The 17,232-nt window shown below is 49.1% G+C and overlaps 3 protein-coding genes across 8 annotated transcripts; all 3 read right to left on the bottom strand.

Annotated features, from left to right (window-relative positions):
- Positions 1-3,897: 3,897 nt before the first annotated feature.
- LOC109767264 (uncharacterized) lies at positions 3,898-7,810 on the bottom strand. Its single transcript, XM_020326030.3, has 3 exons — positions 7,299-7,810; positions 7,026-7,193; positions 3,898-6,674 (listed from the first exon to the last, which is right to left on the bottom strand). Exon 3 carries the CDS (start codon positions 6,641-6,643, stop codon positions 4,064-4,066), a length of 2,580 nt encoding a protein of 859 aa, XP_020181619.1. The 5' UTR covers positions 6,644-6,674; positions 7,026-7,193; positions 7,299-7,810; the 3' UTR covers positions 3,898-4,063.
- Positions 7,811-8,069: 259 nt separating this feature from the next.
- On the bottom strand, positions 8,070-10,718 carry LOC109767265 (vacuolar protein sorting 38). 2 transcript variants are annotated; one of them, XR_002233831.4, is made up of 6 exons: positions 10,315-10,718; positions 10,019-10,225; positions 9,764-9,926; positions 9,331-9,536; positions 8,650-8,879; positions 8,070-8,525 (listed from the first exon to the last, which is right to left on the bottom strand). XR_002233831.4 is itself a non-coding variant. In XM_020326031.4 (6 exons), the coding sequence occupies exons 1-6, from the start codon at positions 10,462-10,464 to the stop codon at positions 8,412-8,414; spliced, it is 1,074 nt and encodes a 357-aa protein (XP_020181620.1). In that variant the 5' UTR covers positions 10,465-10,718; the 3' UTR covers positions 8,070-8,411. The 2 variants fall into 2 exon arrangements, 1 of the variants encoding a protein (XP_020181620.1); XM_020326031.4 differs by having other exon boundaries at positions 8,650-8,883.
- An 822-nt stretch (positions 10,719-11,540) lies between these two features.
- On the bottom strand, positions 11,541-16,803 carry LOC109767263 (transcription factor GAMYB). 5 transcript variants are annotated; one of them, XM_040388510.3, is made up of 6 exons: positions 16,581-16,803; positions 15,347-15,732; positions 13,099-13,492; positions 12,507-12,989; positions 12,254-12,411; positions 11,541-12,168 (listed from the first exon to the last, which is right to left on the bottom strand). In XM_040388510.3, the coding sequence occupies exons 2-5, from the start codon at positions 15,713-15,715 to the stop codon at positions 12,278-12,280; spliced, it is 1,380 nt and encodes a 459-aa protein (XP_040244444.1). In that variant the 5' UTR covers positions 15,716-15,732; positions 16,581-16,803; the 3' UTR covers positions 11,541-12,168; positions 12,254-12,277. The 5 variants fall into 5 exon arrangements, with proteins under 5 accessions (XP_040244444.1, XP_020181617.1, XP_073355980.1 ...); XM_020326028.4 differs by having other exon boundaries at positions 11,541-12,172; XM_073499879.1 differs by having other exon boundaries at positions 11,541-12,172; positions 12,248-12,411.
- Positions 16,804-17,232: the final 429 nt, after the last annotated feature.

The raw sequence follows: 17,232 nt of genomic DNA on the forward strand, positions 1-17,232 counted from the left end.
TGAACGCGTCCGCGGACAGTGACCGGTCGCGCCTTAAAAAATGGATTGCACATACGGATACCTCAAATCCATATTATTACATGTAACGTAGCAATCTTTAAGCGGAGCTCGTTCGGTCGCCGTGGCCATGTCCGGCGGTCGGCTGCGCTCCCCCGGAATGTTGGTCCGGTTGCCGGCAAGGTAGGGTAGGACGCAATGGATTTTCGACGAAAGAAGTCCGAGCGCTGTCGTGCACGTACCTCCTCCCGGGCACGGCGGAGCGCAAGCCGGATGGCCATCTGCTCCTCGGGGCCATGTGGGATGAGCTCGGGGGTCAACGGATGAGCCCAAATATGTGGTGTCGCGTGGGCCGAATCCGATGTGATGGGCGTGCCCGGACGCCTCATATTTGGGCTGGATATGAGGGATGCCGGTTAGTCCGGACATTTAAAGGCTGTTTGAGGCGTCTGTGTGGGTCAAAATTTTATGACCGGACAGCGACCGGGCTGCCGCCTGACGTATAAGACGGGCTTTGACACATGAAACGTGAGATTCATCACATGATGGATGGATACACCTCCGAAACTGAACACGTACGCACGGCCGCTGCCACATGCATATGCATGGTGTGCCGCTGTCAGCTCTACCCCGTCCCTGCCTACGGGCATGTTTCTTTCTTGGACCGTGTTTAATTAGCCTCAGCATTGAAATTAGTCAAAGGACAATGCCTCCCACCCTTGATGGAGCAGCCGTACTCGTACTACGGTTTATGCCCAGCTGCTACGAGAGCGAGCGAGCGAGTGACCGACTGATACAGCAGGCAGGCAGGCAGCACAGTGATTGACCGAGCAGACGCCGATGGTTCTTTCTTCAGGTGCTCTGACAAATGTCCACGCATTATATTCCGTTGATCATTTTGACGCCATTAACTAACTAGCGTATCAGGGCAGTCAGATTTCCCCACACTGTAAAACATGCTGACCCCATTGATTATTTTCCCTAGCCCCGTCCCGTACGGCAGTTGATTGTCTGATTTGATGGATCGGATGAGTGGTGTCTACCTTCACACACACATTTTATTACCCTCCTTGCAATGCTGGGGCGAAGAAGAACGTATAGGTCCTGGCCCATCAGCCCCGACCCCCGCGTCGCCCGGGGCTCGGGCGACGCCGGGGAACCTAGCCGCTAGCGCCCGTCACCCGCCCACCGCTCGCCCCCGCGTCGCCGCCGCCGTGCCCGTCGGTGTCTGCCTTCTTTGGCACGCTGGCCGGGTTTGGCTGCGCGCGAATCCGCTTCGACACCACCACCTCGCCACCCCTCCCCCGCAGGGACGGCTTCGGCCCAGCGGCAATGGACCTGCGCCCCCTTCCAGCGTCCGGCCGGCGCGGCTTCGGACCCGACTAGCCTCGAAAGTTGCGCTCTTTCCGGCTCTCTTGGCTCTTTGGCTCCTCGGCATATCAGCACCATCACCACCCTGCGGTGTCTTGGTTGGCCATCCATCCCGGTGCATCTTCGTCATCGGCATGCTCTGGGTGCTACGTCCCCTTCCAGTTCCTTGGGCCCGCCGGCGTCCCTGTTGCTCCGGTCCCGGTGGCTCGGATCTGCGTTCCTTCCAGATCCTGGCTTTCCGGGGCTATGGTCACCGTCACATCCCCACTTCATTCCGCGCAGCCACGCATCTTCATCCTCCTCCGGAGTTCGCGCGCCCGGCGATGCATGGTGCCTCCTTTGGCACCGCGCGTGGCTCCCCTTCCTGCAGTCGCAGCACCGGCCTACACCCGACGACCTCCTCTTCGACTCGTGTTCCGACGGCTTGGGATTGCTTGGAATTGGCCAGGGCGAAAGCCCCGCATCTTTTGCTGGCAGCGGCGACGCCCGCGGGTGTCGTCACCTTCCTGGAGGCGTTGTCATGGCCGTTCCGCGCCCTTCTTTGAGCATCAGGGGAAACCCTAGGTCTGGGTTTCCGGATCGGACGACGACGGCGTCTCGGTGTCGTTCTCCTTCTTGAAGGCGTCGTCTTGGTTGCTCGCGGCGTCCTCGGTGCGGGCTTCAGAGTTTTGGTCGTCTAGTTGTAGATTGGTTTGCTTCTCTGGTCGGAGAGTTTAGCCCTGTTCTGCTTTGTTTGGGTCGTGCATCTTTCATCTCTCCGTTTTGGGCACCATGGTCACGCCCCTTGCGTCTGTGTCATGTGTTATACCACTTTCTGTAATCATTCTCACTTCTTCAATCAATGCAATAATACGCAAGCTTTGCGTATTCGAGAAAAAAGAAGAACGTATAAGAATTAAGAGGGAAGGTTAACCAGAGCCTCATCGAAAAAGGGCTCGTTCATGTTTGCCCTTTGCGCCGTAGCATGCATCTCTGGTGTCTATCTTTTGCCAAGGTCTTAGCATAAGAGCAAACTCTAGACTAGGTCAATCGCCGTAATAACTGCAATACGATGATTTCGATTAAAAAAACGCACTCTACCAGAGTCGCCATACACGTTAGAATCGTCATAACTTATGAAGCTTCCCAATCTTCATATTTCGCGCCTCTGAGCCAACTTTTAAAGCGCGCCCCATTTTAGCGGTTGTGCGTGGTGCCTAGGAAACTTCAAATGGCCTCTCATCTCACCTGGGGATGGCAGGGAGGTTCAGAAGAAGAAAAAAGATGTCTATTGACGAGTGAGTCCGATGACACGGACACTGCCAATATGAGGGCTCTAAATTTACACGTCACCTCGACAGACCTCGTATTATTATGGAACAGATTGTTTGGTAAGATATGGCCGTACTAAGCGTAACACACATCTATTTGGCTTCACAAAAGGGCCCATGTATTGAGGACATCTTGCCTCCTGGCTCTAGGTGTGATTGAGGCAAGGACGGGCCAATGCTTTTCTTTTCTTGAGCTGCTCTTAGAAATGTCCGGACCACGTACGTACATTAGTTTTGACACCCTTAATTAGCGTACAAATGAAATTATGAAATTGATTGATTTTCCTTAGCTCCGGTCCCGTACCAGCGGTCGCTTATTTGATTCGGTTCGATGGCTCGGATGAGCGAGTGAGAGATAAACCCCGTGCGTGGACAGCGCTTTGCACAGGCTACCAGTACAAGCCAGCCTCTGCCCCTAGAAAGTTCAGAAGAATCTGATCGCGACATGCGGCAGTCAGTCGATCGTGCACGCAACTGACGCAAATCAAGATTGTTTTTGTTTTGCTTTGTTTTGGGGGCTTTCTTCTGCTGCTCCTTGAATTGAGTGACCCAAAGATGGATTTTTCTCTTGTCACTGAAGCTGTCTGTGCGTGTAGCTTCTGACACGGCGGCCGGGTCTGAAGAAGAGCTCGTATGCTTGCTTCCAACCGGGGAACCGAATCTTCAGACAGAGCACGGGCCAAGAAGTTCACAAGTTCCAACTCTCGGCCACTGTTCCTCACGCTCTAGGTGGCGTGGGTCGACATCGCATCTGAGCTGGAGAAATTCTGGTGAAAGCAAACGGAAATCAGGGTTGAAAATTTGATAAGGATATTCAACAATCTCCAGGATGGAGTGCCTGTGACAGACACAAAGATGATGCTCTTTCCATTTCATTTCATTTCATTTGGAACAACTTCACAAGGCCCATCGATGTTCAGAAAATGGCATCTGGAACAGTACGTGTGATTTTCTATCCAATTACAGTCACAAATGTACAGGGGAAACTTTGCATGCTTGCTTCCAGCTGGGGAAACGAATCTTCTTCAGATAGACCACCGGCCAAGAATTTCACAAGTTCCAACTCTTGGGGCGGGGCTAGCTGGCCACTGTTCTAGATAGTGTGGCTCCACACATTGCATCGCAGCTGGGAAACTTCTGGTAAAAGCAAACAGGAATCAGGGTTGAAAATTTGATAAGGATATTCAACATTCTAGATAGGATGGAATAACCTGTAACATACACACAAAAATTTATTCTTTCTCTTTTCATTTTTTTCGAGCTTCACAGGGCCTATGTTCAGAGAATGGCGGCAGTAACAGTGCCATGTTTCTATCCAATTACATTCACAAAATGTACAAACAAAACTCTGTGCTTCGATATCACTTGATCAGAAGATTCAGAGCCTATGTTGCAGCATTGCACACTGGCTCAGACCCCATCCCACTGGCGACAGCAGCATTCAGAGTTTCATCACCCGCAAAATCGACCGAGTCTGGGCATTCGCTTCCAGCATTTCCGACATCACCTTCCTGCCTTGGCAGCTCTGGCGATGTGTCTCCCAAAAGGAAATCCCTTTTGACGTGGTCGCTGCGGTCCTCTTGATCGGCGACCGACGAAATGATATCAGATTCAGTAACAACGCTCTGCCTCGACACACTCTTGTCACTGAACTGCCTCTGGAAGTACCAAAGGAAATCCTTATTGAAGTCGGCGCGTTCCTCCTGATCGGCGACCAAAGAAAGGGCATCGGATTCAGAAACGACGGTCACTTTCGACATGCTCTTGTCACTGAACTGCCTCTGGAAATACCAGAGGAAATCCTTATTGAAGTCGCTGCGTTCCTCTTGACCGGCGACCAAAGAAAGGGTGTCAGATCCAGAAACAACGCTCAGCCTCGACATGCTCTTGTCACTGAACCACCTCTGGAAATCCTTTTTGACGAGGTCGTTGCATTCCTCTTGATCGGCGACCAAAGAAAGGGTGTCAGATTCAGAAACAACGCTCAGTCTCGACACGCTCTTGTCACTGAACCACCTCTGGAAATCCTTTTTGACGAGGTCGCTGCATTCCTCTTGATCAGCAACCGAAGAAAGGGTATCACACTCAGATACAGCACTTAGTTTTGACACACTCTTGTCACTGAACTGCCTCTGGAAACTGCCCGTACTTTCTTCCTGAATATCCATTGCATCCAGCACGAAACATGGTTTAAATCGAGAACGGTGTCTCTCTTGGCCGCCAAAGTTGAAGGTATCATGCCTCTTGAAGACCATGTCTCGGCGGGAACCTGTCATGATTTCTTGAGAGTCCAAGTTATCATGTGCAGATACACTGCTATCATCTGATTGTTCAGAAGGGGGTTCAAACAGGTTATTTCGCCGATGCATGATTGAAGGAGCCGAGCCAGGAATGGCTGCCTCATCAGGATCAGAAGCAAGGTCAAAAGGGCTTCTCCTTGATACCGAAATAGGCTGAACTTGCATGCGGAAACGTGAAAATCTATCTGCACTCTGACAAGCATCATTTCCATCAAGATCGAATATTATGTTCTTCCTCGATCTTCTCTTAGCCATCATGAACTCCAACCTGCGACTCCTTTCCACCTCAGAGTACCCAAGATCCATGGCATTCTTATCTTCGTCTGCTGTCCCAAGAAATTCAGGTTGGTTCCCACCATCATCCTTCTTCTTTTCTCCATCCTTGGCATCATTTTCATCTTTGCTAGTATCAGGCTTGTTGTTATTACCACTATCCAGTTGAGGATCCTGATTATTTTGACATGAAAGGCCAGAATCATCATTGCCAATGGGACCAGGGCTCTGGAATTCGTTGCCTAAAGGAGGATCAATCTCATCAAGCATTGGAGCAACATCAGCCACAGTGATATCACAAGAGGAACTCTCTAGCTTAAAAGAATCATCATTGCCTAGAGGAGGATCAATATCATCGAGCATTGGAGCAACATCAACCATAGTGATATCAGAAGAGGAACTCTCCGGCTTACCAGAATCAAAACCTGACGAAACATCATGGTCGCCAACTCTTGCACATGGTGAAACTAGAGAAGAATCTATTTGGCTGCTTACATCAACATTGATAGCCTCAATCTTTATGCCATCAAGCTTCTTTCTCTGACGGACGGAAAAAGCACGGCCCCATTTGCAAGTACCAGCCTGTTTTTTAGCTGGTTCATCTTCTGAAGCCTCTCTCACATTATCACTTTGTGAATCTGTTACCACTCTACCTTTATTTTCCTTTGCCACCGTTTCACCATTTTCCCTATCATTCTCACTGAAAGAGCATAATTCAGATGTCGCCTCCTTCTCATCAACTCTTTTTTGATCAGCATCCTCAAACAAGCTAACATACTCAGTACTCTTATCATTGCTGCAAAATGGATCTTTGGACTCCCGCTCATGTTTAGTCTTCATGAATTCCTCCAAACCAACCTCTTGCTGCAGTGTCACCACAGAAGGAACAGAAGTGAACACCTCAGCGAGTCTATCATGTGCATAAACTCTCTCATCTCCTTGATCAACTGATCCCTTCAAAAGAGGAACAATCTCATCCCTCTCCTTGCCAAAACTTGGGTTTCTGAATTCCCAACATTTGAAGCCAGCTTTGTTCTCATTAACTGCAGGCACAGAAAATCCCTGGTGTGCTTCAAAATGAATATTTCTGGAAAAGCATCCAAACTTGGGAGCTGAACAAACTGTGTCAGTCTTCCGGTCTTCAACAGTCTCAGGAAGATGTGTGCCCCCGTAACTTAGCAGTATACCAAGAAGAAGGGTGGCGCATATAATTACAGGGGAAGTGGAGAGAATGAAAGCGAAGAGACCCGGTGAAGATCTGTACAGCAGGTAAAGCAATAATGCTAGACTGAAGAGAGCCCGGTGTTCAGAGGCACATCTATAGCCTATTCTGATCGAGGACCTCAAAACATTCTTGATGCCTAGTGTATCATGCTTTGCCTCAATACCCATGGCCACTCCTCTCTCACCTGCCAGCACAGACCTAGCAGAGAAAACACAGTGGCAACATTAGCTCATTGAATGAATTCTGCCAGAGGTTTAATTCTACAAAAGCTTGTGTTACGATCCTAAACCATATTAAAGTTTGTTATGGCTTTCAATTCTAAAATACCATATTAGACTTGGCCACAAATGTGGAAGGATAATCAAGGATGCAATTCACACGATCACTCTGGAAACGATGAATTTTGTTACGCACAAAGACCAGGCCAAATCCAACCGTGTAAGCAGGCGGCTAATTAATCTCTAAGACCCTCCATCTCAGCGGCATAATTAAAATGTCACAATCACAACGGGTATAGATTAATCGATCGGTAGCATCAGAAGTTCGTACCTTGAAGCTGACGGCGATGGGAGGCCGAGATCCGAGGGGCGGGGGCAAGAACAGAGGACCGGCGGCAGGCAGAGATCGAAGGCAGATCAAGAACAAGAAAAGGCTAGCACGCTAGGTCGATCGCCGGCTGCGGCGCGCAGATGTAACGCCGGCCGGCCGACTCGCCGGCTGTGTAGCAGTTGGCAATGGTGATCCCAGAGAAAGAAAAAGGGGAGCGAAGGAAAGGAGAATGGTGATCCGAGCTCAAGAAAGTGAAGCAGGTGGCGGACTGACCGACTGGCGAGCCGCGAAGTAGCAGCGCGGCGCCGATCGCTGGTAGTGGGGGAAGGTGGCGGGGGCCCCGGGCCTCATCAGACCATCTCTTCTGTTGGTAGTACTTCCGTCTTCCGCGGTAGTTGTCCCCGGCCGTCGCCGGGCACGGGTGAGACGCGAGACGGTGGCACGTGCGCCCACGCCGGCGGTGGGGCCGCCCCGCCGAGCCAGCGGGGCGGTGGGTGGGCGGAGCGTTTCCCCTTTCCCTTTCCCGCGTTGTTCGGTCGTGGAGGGGGAGCCGCGCGGTGGTGGCCGTCACCATTGCATTTGTGTGTGCGGGATCTCGATCTGCATCTGCCGCCGCCGCTTTCATGCCAAGACTTTTCCTGACGGACCCATGGACGGTGCCGGAAAGCTTCTTTCCCGACTCTTTTCTTTGGTCCCTGTGGTGGTGTTCATGATGGTAACAGCTCGGTTCCTGAATTTTCTCCTCTCGAAACATCAGGTTGGTTCTTTAATTGGTGCACCGAATTTAGCTGCGTCAGAGCAGTGCCTCTTTTTTGAGAAGATATTCTTTTTTTCTCCGGTGTTAGTAAGTTGTTCACATGACAACATAATGCTGCTTTATATAAATAATAATGATGTAATATGAATGCTTAAACCAGTCATGAAGTTAGTTAGATGGCTGCAATGATGTTTCACTTATAATATTCGACTTGTGATATCCATGCTCAAATAGCCAAATAGATTATGAGTTTGGAGTAATGCTGGGTGTTCTGTACACTGCCTGCCTTCCAAATAATAGGTCCAGAGTAGGTCTTGGCTCTTGAATTTCAGAGTCCAATGACCTTTTATATTAACTCATATCCTTTTTTATACACAGCCTCGGAGGGTAGCACCCAGAAACCTCAGAAATATACATGGGAGAGGCTTTTATGCTCATGTAAAACCCCATCTGTAAATACCATTGATCTAGCACAACCCAATGCTGCTCTTTGCTGCGCATACAAAAACTCGGCAAAGCGAGAGCAGGCGGAATCACACAAAAGAACAGAAAGAATACCTACTTAAACCTGTATCCTACCATATATCTACAGCATATGCAACTCAAACTCACGATGATCACCGAATCTATCATATGTACAGATACTCATCTGACTGTATAATCCTAATAAGCTCCTGCAGATTACCGAATGCATTCCTCCCAGAACTCTCTGCTCCAATGTAGTTCAAGAGCTGCTCCGTATCCTAACCACCCATCATTGAAAACGTGGACAGCAAGCAGTCTTAGTTTGCTTGGGAAACTGGATTAAACAAAGATTGTAGCGACAAACTGGGAGATGGAATACAAGACTGTATGGAGAACACGCACCTTTTGCAACAGGTAAATGGCGTAGGATGCCTTTGTTGAGTCATCTTGATATTCCAAGAAAAGGGGATAATCTGTTAGTTTTGAGTCAGCGCTGTCGACGCTTCGATGTTCTGTTGAAGCCATGGATGATGCTTCAGCTGAAGGCAAACGATCACCGACATAAGATCGTGATCCTCCAAAGCGCAAAGGATATCGGAGGGGAATGTCAAGATATGAGGCAATAAGCAAGACTGCCTACAGGAAATTAACAAAGTAAGTAACTTGTGATTCTAACTCTTTTGAACGCCACACAAAATTAACAAGGTAAGCAAGTAGTGATTTTAACTCTAGTGGCTGCACCTATAAATATTAAAATCTAGTGTGCAAATGCAGGCAGATAACTTACCCTCCTATCATAATGTAGGCTTGATACCGTGAGAACCACTAAATCTGGAAGGGCCACAGTGCATATTGTATTCCAAACTAATGCATGAAAAACTCAATGCTCTTCTTTTTTTTTATCTCTACCATTGGATGTATTCAAAACTATATCAAGAAATCGGCTGCCCAAGAAATATTGTTTTGTATCTTCTTCTTGAAGCATGACAACTGGCCTAGCTAGGCTGGGATATGTGTGCTACATCAAATGTATTGTCTTAATATTTTGTTGTACAAGAGCGAGCACCGGGCAGACAAACTTACATGCGCGGCATATCCAAGCACAGCTGCTGACCTCTGAAGCTCCTTGTGACTGTAACTCGGCTGCTTTGTCTTGGGCTTTCCAATTTGCCAACCAAAAAACGTCAAGGGGCCAACATGTGGAGATTTGATAACGCTGAGCAAATGTGTTCCATTTCCATTCTCGTGCGGAAGTGCCCCATTCTCTTCGGAAGGTGTTCGACACTCTCCTGAAAATGTGGTGTCATTTCATCGTAAACGGTTGCAGGAAGTGAGATACAAGGATCGACTGTGTTTTTAATTAGCTCTTGTGTAAAAAGCAGAGCAAAAATAAATAAATCATGTGACAACATGATTGCTATTGCTTATATGGGCCTATGGGGCATAGACGCTAAAATCATGCACATCCTATCAAGCATTGTTGCCCAGGGGAGGCACATGAGTACTGAATTCTCACCATTGGTACGGGAATGGTGGTTTTGTGCAACCGGCAGGTCACGGAAGACCCTGACAGGGTACAGGGCGGCGACCTGGGCTACCATGGACTGCTGCCTCGTCCTGAGCAGCCTCTGCAGATCCCCAAGCCGCGCCCTCTCCGCGGATAATCCCTCCTTGGCATCCTGCAATCGGCAGATGCTATCGGACCAAACGCAGGCAGCCACAGCACGCATTCCAGTGTCGCGTGGAGGGGAAGAAACGGGCGGGCAGGTACCTGCACTTGCCGGTGCGCGGCGGCGAGGGCCCTGGAGAGCGGCAGCACCCGCTCGATCTGCGCCTGCATCTGCTCCTTGCAGCGCTCGACGCCCTCGGCGGCCCTCTGCCTGGCGACGGCGAGCTCGTCCGCTTGCGCCCGCCGCCGGTCGAGCCGCCGCCTCATCTCGTCCAGCGCCGCGCCCTGCCGCACCGACTCCCTCCTCACCTGCAGCAGCAGAATCAGGCCATGCTCAAGAAAAGGGGGCGCGACGAGCGGGGCAAAAGCAAATAGAGCAAGCGAGAAAGCATTCTCACCTCGAGCGCGGCCTCCAGACGGCGCGAGAGGCCCGCGCGCGCCTCTGCCGCGGCCGCGAGCTCCGCGGCGAGGGCGGCGACCTCCTCCAGGCTTCCCCGGAGGTCCGGCCACGCGACCGACTTCTCGGCGCCCGGATCCGGCGGGCTCATCGCGGCGGACACCGGCGGCGGCCCGCTGAGGCGGCGGCGGCGGCCATGGCCCTGGCCCGCCGTGACGAGGCGGAGGCCGAGGCGTGTGCCGTACTGGTAACTGGCGGCGGCAGGAAGCAAGCGAGCGAGCGAGCCCACGCAAGAGAGAAGGGCTCGGTCGGTCGGTGGCGTCCGAGGAGAGGGGGCAGCGCCAGCGCGTGCGTTTTTGTTTTTTTGGGCTCGGAGTTTGTCTCGGCGACGCGATCACGCGACCGCGGGCGGGCCGTGGGTGGGGGGAAGGTGGCCCGTCAGCGCGCGGGGCCCGGCCAGCGAGGCGGACAGGTCGACCGCCCGGAATTAACTGCGGAGTGCGCGACGATCGGGCACCACGTGCCGATTTCTCTCTCGCTCGTCGTAGTGAGTAGTGACCCGTCGACCCTGTGTGCGTGCTGTCACGGCGAGTCGGCGACGGTGCCGACCGACCGAGGCAAGTTGATGATGCTGTGGCTTTGTCATTGATGGAGTGACTCCCGTAGCTGTCCTGTCACCGTCCGGGGCGACGCCTCGGATGAAGGAGCTCCTCACCGGCAACATCACCCCCGACCCCCTCAAACAAACTCTCCCCGTCAAGAAGTGGTGCACAACAAGCGCGCCTTCTGCTCCCAGAATGCACCAACGCGGAACCAATCCAGAGGAGAGACAGAGAGTTTTTGTTTCTCCTTCTGGATGGAAATTTAAATCCAGAGGAGGTAGTTGCGTCCACGATTCCGCGGCAAGCCAGCAATAGCACGTCTCATTTCGTGCCGGGAACGTGACACGAATCTACCACTGCACTTCCTCCGTTCTTTAAAGAGTGTACTTCCAACTTTGTTGGAGGGTCAAACTATCATAACGTTTGACCGAGTTTGTGCAAAAATATATCGATGTTTGTGAAACGAAATAGGCATATGATGAAAATATATTTTATTAGCAGCATAATAAAAGATGCGGATCTCTTGCTGTGCAATTCCGCTAGACTACTGACCTTCTCTTCCTTCCATGTGAACTCCCGGATCTCCCAAGCAACGCCGGCATTCGCGATATCAAACCCACTGGTCTTCGATTTCGCAGATATAATCATATAAAACCTCAGAAAGAACATCACAACATGCTGGCAACGTGTACAGCCGTGCTACGTGGAATAGAATAACCAAGGAATGTTCAAGCGTACACACCAGTGTTACAGGTACAGGCAGGCGACGGAGGTGCCAAAGTTTTGGTGATTAAGAAAAATGGGAGTGAAACCACTCGCAGTCAGTCGACATGCGCCAAGCGCTCACTTTGTTGAAGAAGTCCATCCAACTCATTCAAACAAGAGGATCAATACGGTCCAGAGCGACGCTGCTCACTGACATCCTGCTGGAGGAGATGGAGAAAGAGTCAAAGCTACCAGTTTCCGCCCATGTGGCATCCTACCAGGTGCTCTCCTTCCTCCCTCTCTCCCAGAAGATGCCAGGTGGGCAGCAATGTGGCAGTTTGGCGCATGTTTGGACGACAATGAACCCCTTTACATAGTTGGGTGGGCATTTTCAAGGACGGCCGAAGTGAGTGCATCATGCAGGTTGGTCGAGCACGAGGGAATTTTACTCAGGATAATGGAGCAAAGAACTAACTCTTCTACAGCTTTATTGGAGGCCAGTTGGAGACTTCGTCTGGTTCGAAGGGATGTCGCTCGCTCACGGATACCTGCCTGGACCAGGAAGAACAGCGTGTCAGTCAAATGCAAGTCCAACAATTGCATAGCTCACAGGTGGCTCGGCCGGTACTGCACCACTGTAGACCCGTTCGAATCGCATCACTGGAAGATGGGTGGCATCGCGTTCCAATGGGAGAACGCGTCTGCCCTGGAATCTTCAGGATGAGGCAAGAGAAATCCTTTGTCGTATTCGGGGATTGTTGGTTCATCTGATACAAACACAGGGCTCGCTGCTGCAAATGACATCAGCATTGATTAAACCAGTGAAATCTCGGTGAACTAGCCGAGGCATCATCAGTAGATGGAGAAAAATGGAGTAATCACTAACCAGATGAAAAATCGGAGCACGGTAACTCATCAGGCGATGCTTGGCAAAGAGGCGAGGCGGGCGAACAGCTGTTGACAAGAGCGTACAGGTTTGGATCTCGTTCCAAGAAATGAAGCTCTGATGTTTCCACCATAGCATCGCAGGGTGAGCCAGTAGAGGCACTCGAACTCCCCACGGACAGCTGCTGGTTCTCTGCAGAGCTTACTGCATGAGCTTCTGGAAGCGGCTCTTCCAACTGACCGCTGTTCCCTGGTATCATGCACATGTGCTCAAACTTAGCTGATGCCATTGCCGCTGACGAGCGCATGCAGGGATCACCAAAGTTGGCACCCTGCGCGGCACAGGTCCTTGAGTATGTGGACCAGTTGTTTGGATCAGATCCAGCAAATTGGAATGAAGGGAGCTCCATCTTCCAGGAACCAGTCATGGGCCTAGAAGTAGAGAAGTTGCCATTTGAAAAGGCATGGCTGCCATCGAAGGTACCTGCACAAGGTGATGCACTCTTATAGCTGAAGTTGGTCACACGGTCACACAAAAATCATGATACAAGCTTCTCAGACTTTGAAGGATTCATCAACTGAGGAAAACGTACCATTAATGGCCGCGTTCAACCAAGGAAATGAAATCTCAGATTCTTTCAGAATTTCTGCTTGGTTTACTTGATCCATGAAGCCATAGTTTTTTGACTCGAAGTACAGACCAGGTAAATTGCTCAAAGAAACATCTGGAAGCTGGGGCGCATAAGACAGAGCTTCTTGGTCATCAATGAAATCGCCCCACGTGGAACTGGGATCATATAAACCATTTCCATGGAGGAGATCATTGGCCAGCTTCTCGCTAAAACTGAAGTCAGTGGACTCATGCTGCTCTTCATTTGAAGCCTGCAGGCATATTTCAGCAGGATATATAGGCGTAGAGGTGCGCTGGCATTTCTTTATTCGAGTGTTCCAGTAGTTTTTTATTTCATTATCAGTGCGCCCTGGCAACTGAGAACATGTTCTGAAGGTTAGTGACAATGAAAGTGACAATTAAAGAGAAGAAATGCATGTATAAGAGAGAAGTTACTTTTTAAGGATAAATTACCAAAACAGGTATGTACATGCAATCAAGACAAATACCTATTCAAATTTTTTCGGTAAAACTTCGATCAATCTCTAGCTCTGGAAGTCCATGGAAATACATTATATAGCTGTATGATAGAATGATGTCAAAGTACAAGAATGCTACCAGGTGGACATGCTTTTTAACAAAATTACTTTTGTGCATATTTTTGCCAGTCAAACAGAAAGGTTGCTTGTCGTCTTACAGTCATAGTTGCAGTTGAAACCACAATGTGCTCAACATTAGTCTATTGAAGATTATGCCGAAAAGATAGAACTGACAATCATATAATTAAACCAATAAGTTAGATGAAAGAAAGTTCAGAGATCTACATAAGAATATGAATGGTCAGAGTTAAAAATGCTGATAAACAAAATGCAGAATAAAAATCAGATGTAGCATTTTTAACAGGAAACTGAAAAAGGATCCAAGGAAATTTGATAGGATGTATCAGTTGTGCAATATAGTACAGTATTGTTATCCAGTTATGTTGGGTAACAGTCACTAAATGAAAAAATCTAACAGCTTTGTTGTGAAACAGTACCACAAAACTAGCAAAGAATATAAATAGAACATAATTGAAGTCATAGTACTGACAAGTAATCGTGCAAAATGAATGAAAAAAAGGCAAATAATACTAGGCGAAATGTAGGTCAATAAGCCTGATATACTTAATCAGCACAAATCCAAGTAGATGAAAATATTGGAACAATTGATGGATTTGTGCACAAAAGGTTCTAAGCAAGTGATTAGCAGGAAATAAACATTATTTGTGCAGCTTCGCTAAAGCACATCTAGATGTGCCCTAAGTATTGCACATCTAAGTGCTATGCCATTGCTTTTACGCGGAGATTTGTGTCTGTATTTTCTTTTTCTTTTTCTTTTCCTTTTAATGTTTGTTTGAGTCACTTAGATGTGCAATAACGAAGGAACATCTAGATGAATTGGTATCAAACTATGTTTTCGTAACAACATCGATAATTGAAAAAACAAACTAATAGCTTTGGCATAAGGCAGGCAGTACCACAAAACTCGCAAGGAACACAATTCAAGTCACAGAACTGACAAGTGGTCAACTGGTCATATAAAATAAACAGAAAAAAAGAGACGATAATACTAGGTGAAATTCCGGCCAATAAGCCTGATATGCTTGATCACCAGATATCCAACCAGATGGTAATACTGGATTAATGGACGGGGTTGGGGGGGGGGGGGGGGGGGGGATCTAAGCAAGGGGTTAGTGGGAATTGGGAAATAAACATTATTTCTGAAATTAACAAAATAACTTAATTTGAATCACAAGTTTGGTACTTTATTAGGTTGCAGCAAGAAAATAATCAAGCTTCATATAATGGACAATACCTTCAGAATCAAAATGAAAAATAAGTTCCGATGTCTGAAACTAATACCTATGTTCTGTTCTTAATAACAACTATGAAACTAATATTATGTTCTGTTCTTAATAAGAACAATCACAAACTCAAGAAATAAATTTCCAACAGCATAAAACATATATTCACAACATTAAATCCATGCATGAGAAGATCAAAGAGGCATATCACGCAAAATATCATGATCTTAATAACTCTACTAAGTATACTCTGACATCCGAATCAGATGCACGATTAAATAGCATATGGAATCTATTAAATTAAAAAACCAACTCTCACGAGAGAAGCATGAGAACAAAATTTGATGAATGCTGAACCTGAAAAATACGAGCTTGAAACTGAACTTACACGAGCAGCCATTCGAGCCCACTTATTCCCCATTTTGGAGTGGAGCTTAATGATTAGGTTCTCCTCCTCTTTGGTGAAAGTGCCCTTCTTTAGGTCGGGCCTCAGGTGGTTTGCCCAGCGGAGACGGCAGCTCTTGCCGCACCTTAACAGCCCGGTGTCCTTCTGCACCACATTCCAGTTCTGCACACCATGCTTCTTAACATACGCCTCCAAGATGGCATCCTCGGCCGGTGTCCAAGGGCCTTTCTTCAGTTGTGGTCCAGCTCTCCTACGTGGTGACTCCCTCGCGCTATCATCATCGCGGGATGCCAAGTCAGCCTGGTCCGGACCAGGCATCTCCCGGCCGCTCTCGCTCTTAGCCCGAGTCATCTCTCAGAAACACGTTGCTGAGTTATGCAAAAAAAGACTGCAAACTTTAAACGGATGGCCACAGAAATGTATAACAGTAGAAGCTAACCAAGACATGAATGAGACAGAACGTTTGTGAAAAATACATCAATAGGCGTGTGCTTTTTCCCCCCTAATTGAGGAGCTCTTCGCTCCTGATTTTCATTGCAGAAAGCAATAACACAACACAGGTTCATAACAGTTACCACACTCAGGCACGTGATAAAAAACGGGCATCTACCTGTCAAACTACAACTCCCAGGAACACACTCCTAGCGACCAAAGCAACTGCCTTACTACAGCAAGCATACCGGCAATACGAGAGCATCGAGGTGATTTCACAGGAAGTCAATAGTCTTGTGCTTATAACACGTTTGAATCTGCACACGACGCATCCATAGCTGAAGCATCGGAAGGAAAAAAAACTACGATTTGGTAACGAGCCAAGCAATCAATAGCAGTAGATCAGAGCTACTTTCTCCCCCCAAATCGAGCGCGGACAAACCTATATAACCTACTCAACTACGATCGAACTCAACCACGCAACCTCTCGATGTCTACGTCTTCCCGAAAGCAAAACAAAAAATTCTGTCGATCCGTGATGCACGCGAGACGCAGTAAAACTACAAAGCTAGCCGATTATTTGGTGGTAATTACGCGGAACAGCTCTCGCAATTCGCAGATCAATCCACGGAACAGAACCCTACACCACGAGCACCGATCACCAAAATTCCCATCCCGAACCCGCCCCCAAATCGAGCCCTCCCGACGACCAATCCCTCCGCGCGTCGGATCACCCGCCCCGGAGCCCGAGGAAAGGAGCGATTCCGCGGGCCTCTGCCATTACCTGACCGGAAAACCCGAGCTGGCTGGGGGAGGGGTAACCGGAGCCGGAGCGGGAGCCAGGCAGATCGAGCCGCGCCGCCGCGATCTCCCCCCGCCCTTCTCTCCTGGATCGGGATTGGGCGGGGGCGCCTGGAATTGGGATTGGGTGTGGCGGCGGAGTGGAGATCGAGTTCGTCCGTCTGCCAGCCTCCGCTGCTGACACACTGGAGTGTGGGGGGTTGGACTGGGAACGGGGAGGGGATTTAGCGAGGAGAGATCCCCAGCTCTTGCGGAGCGACACGTGCGGACTTACCATTGGGCCCATTTGGTCCAACTGGGTTCGGATACGGGAATATTACCTTTCTGATGATTTTTTTTTACGAAAATGCTCCAGATCTATTAGTATCAAAGTTGAGTACAAAAGCATCTCAAACATAATACAAATTACATCGAGATCTCAAGACCCAAACAACCACTACTGTCGCTACAACGAGCCGCCGATGCCCCGCTGCCACCGCTCCCCTTTGGCCCTACCGGAGCCGGCCCGACCACGTCGATGACGGTCGGGAAGTCTTCGTGCATGTGCCCCTAAGGACTAGTGCGCTGGAGCCGTAGTCGTTGCCGTTGAACCCTTGCATAGATTTGAAAAACCTGACACCAATGACGAATCCAGC

The sequence above is a fragment of the Aegilops tauschii genome, chromosome 1, assembly GCF_002575655.3.
Source record: "Aegilops tauschii subsp. strangulata cultivar AL8/78 chromosome 1, Aet v6.0, whole genome shotgun sequence".
In the NCBI taxonomy this organism is placed as follows: domain Eukaryota; kingdom Viridiplantae; phylum Streptophyta; class Magnoliopsida; order Poales; family Poaceae; genus Aegilops; species Aegilops tauschii.

Bases quoted from the DNA above. Each gene is read 5' to 3' on its own strand.
- LOC109767264 (XM_020326030.3), bottom strand. From the start codon at position 6,643: ATGGGTATTGAGGCAAAGCATGATACACTAGGCATCAAGAATGTTTTG.
- LOC109767265 (XM_020326031.4), bottom strand. From the start codon at position 10,464: ATGAGCCCGCCGGATCCGGGCGCCGAGAAGTCGGTCGCGTGGCCGGAC. The intron at 10,226-10,314 runs GTGAGAATGCTT...CTGCTGCTGCAG, and splicing joins GTCTGGAGGCCGCGCTCGAG to GTGAGGAGGGAGTCGGTGCG. The intron at 9,927-10,018 runs GTACCTGCCCGC...TGCCGATTGCAG, and splicing joins CCGCGCACCGGCAAGTGCAG to GATGCCAAGGAGGGATTATC.
- LOC109767263 (XM_040388510.3), bottom strand. From the start codon at position 15,715: ATGACTCGGGCTAAGAGCGAGAGCGGCCGGGAGATGCCTGGTCCGGAC. The intron at 12,990-13,098 runs GTACGTTTTCCT...CACCTTGTGCAG, and splicing joins GTTGAACGCGGCCATTAATG to GTACCTTCGATGGCAGCCAT. The intron at 12,412-12,506 runs GTTAGTGATTAC...TGTCATTTGCAG, and splicing joins GTGCTCCGATTTTTCATCTG to CAGCGAGCCCTGTGTTTGTA.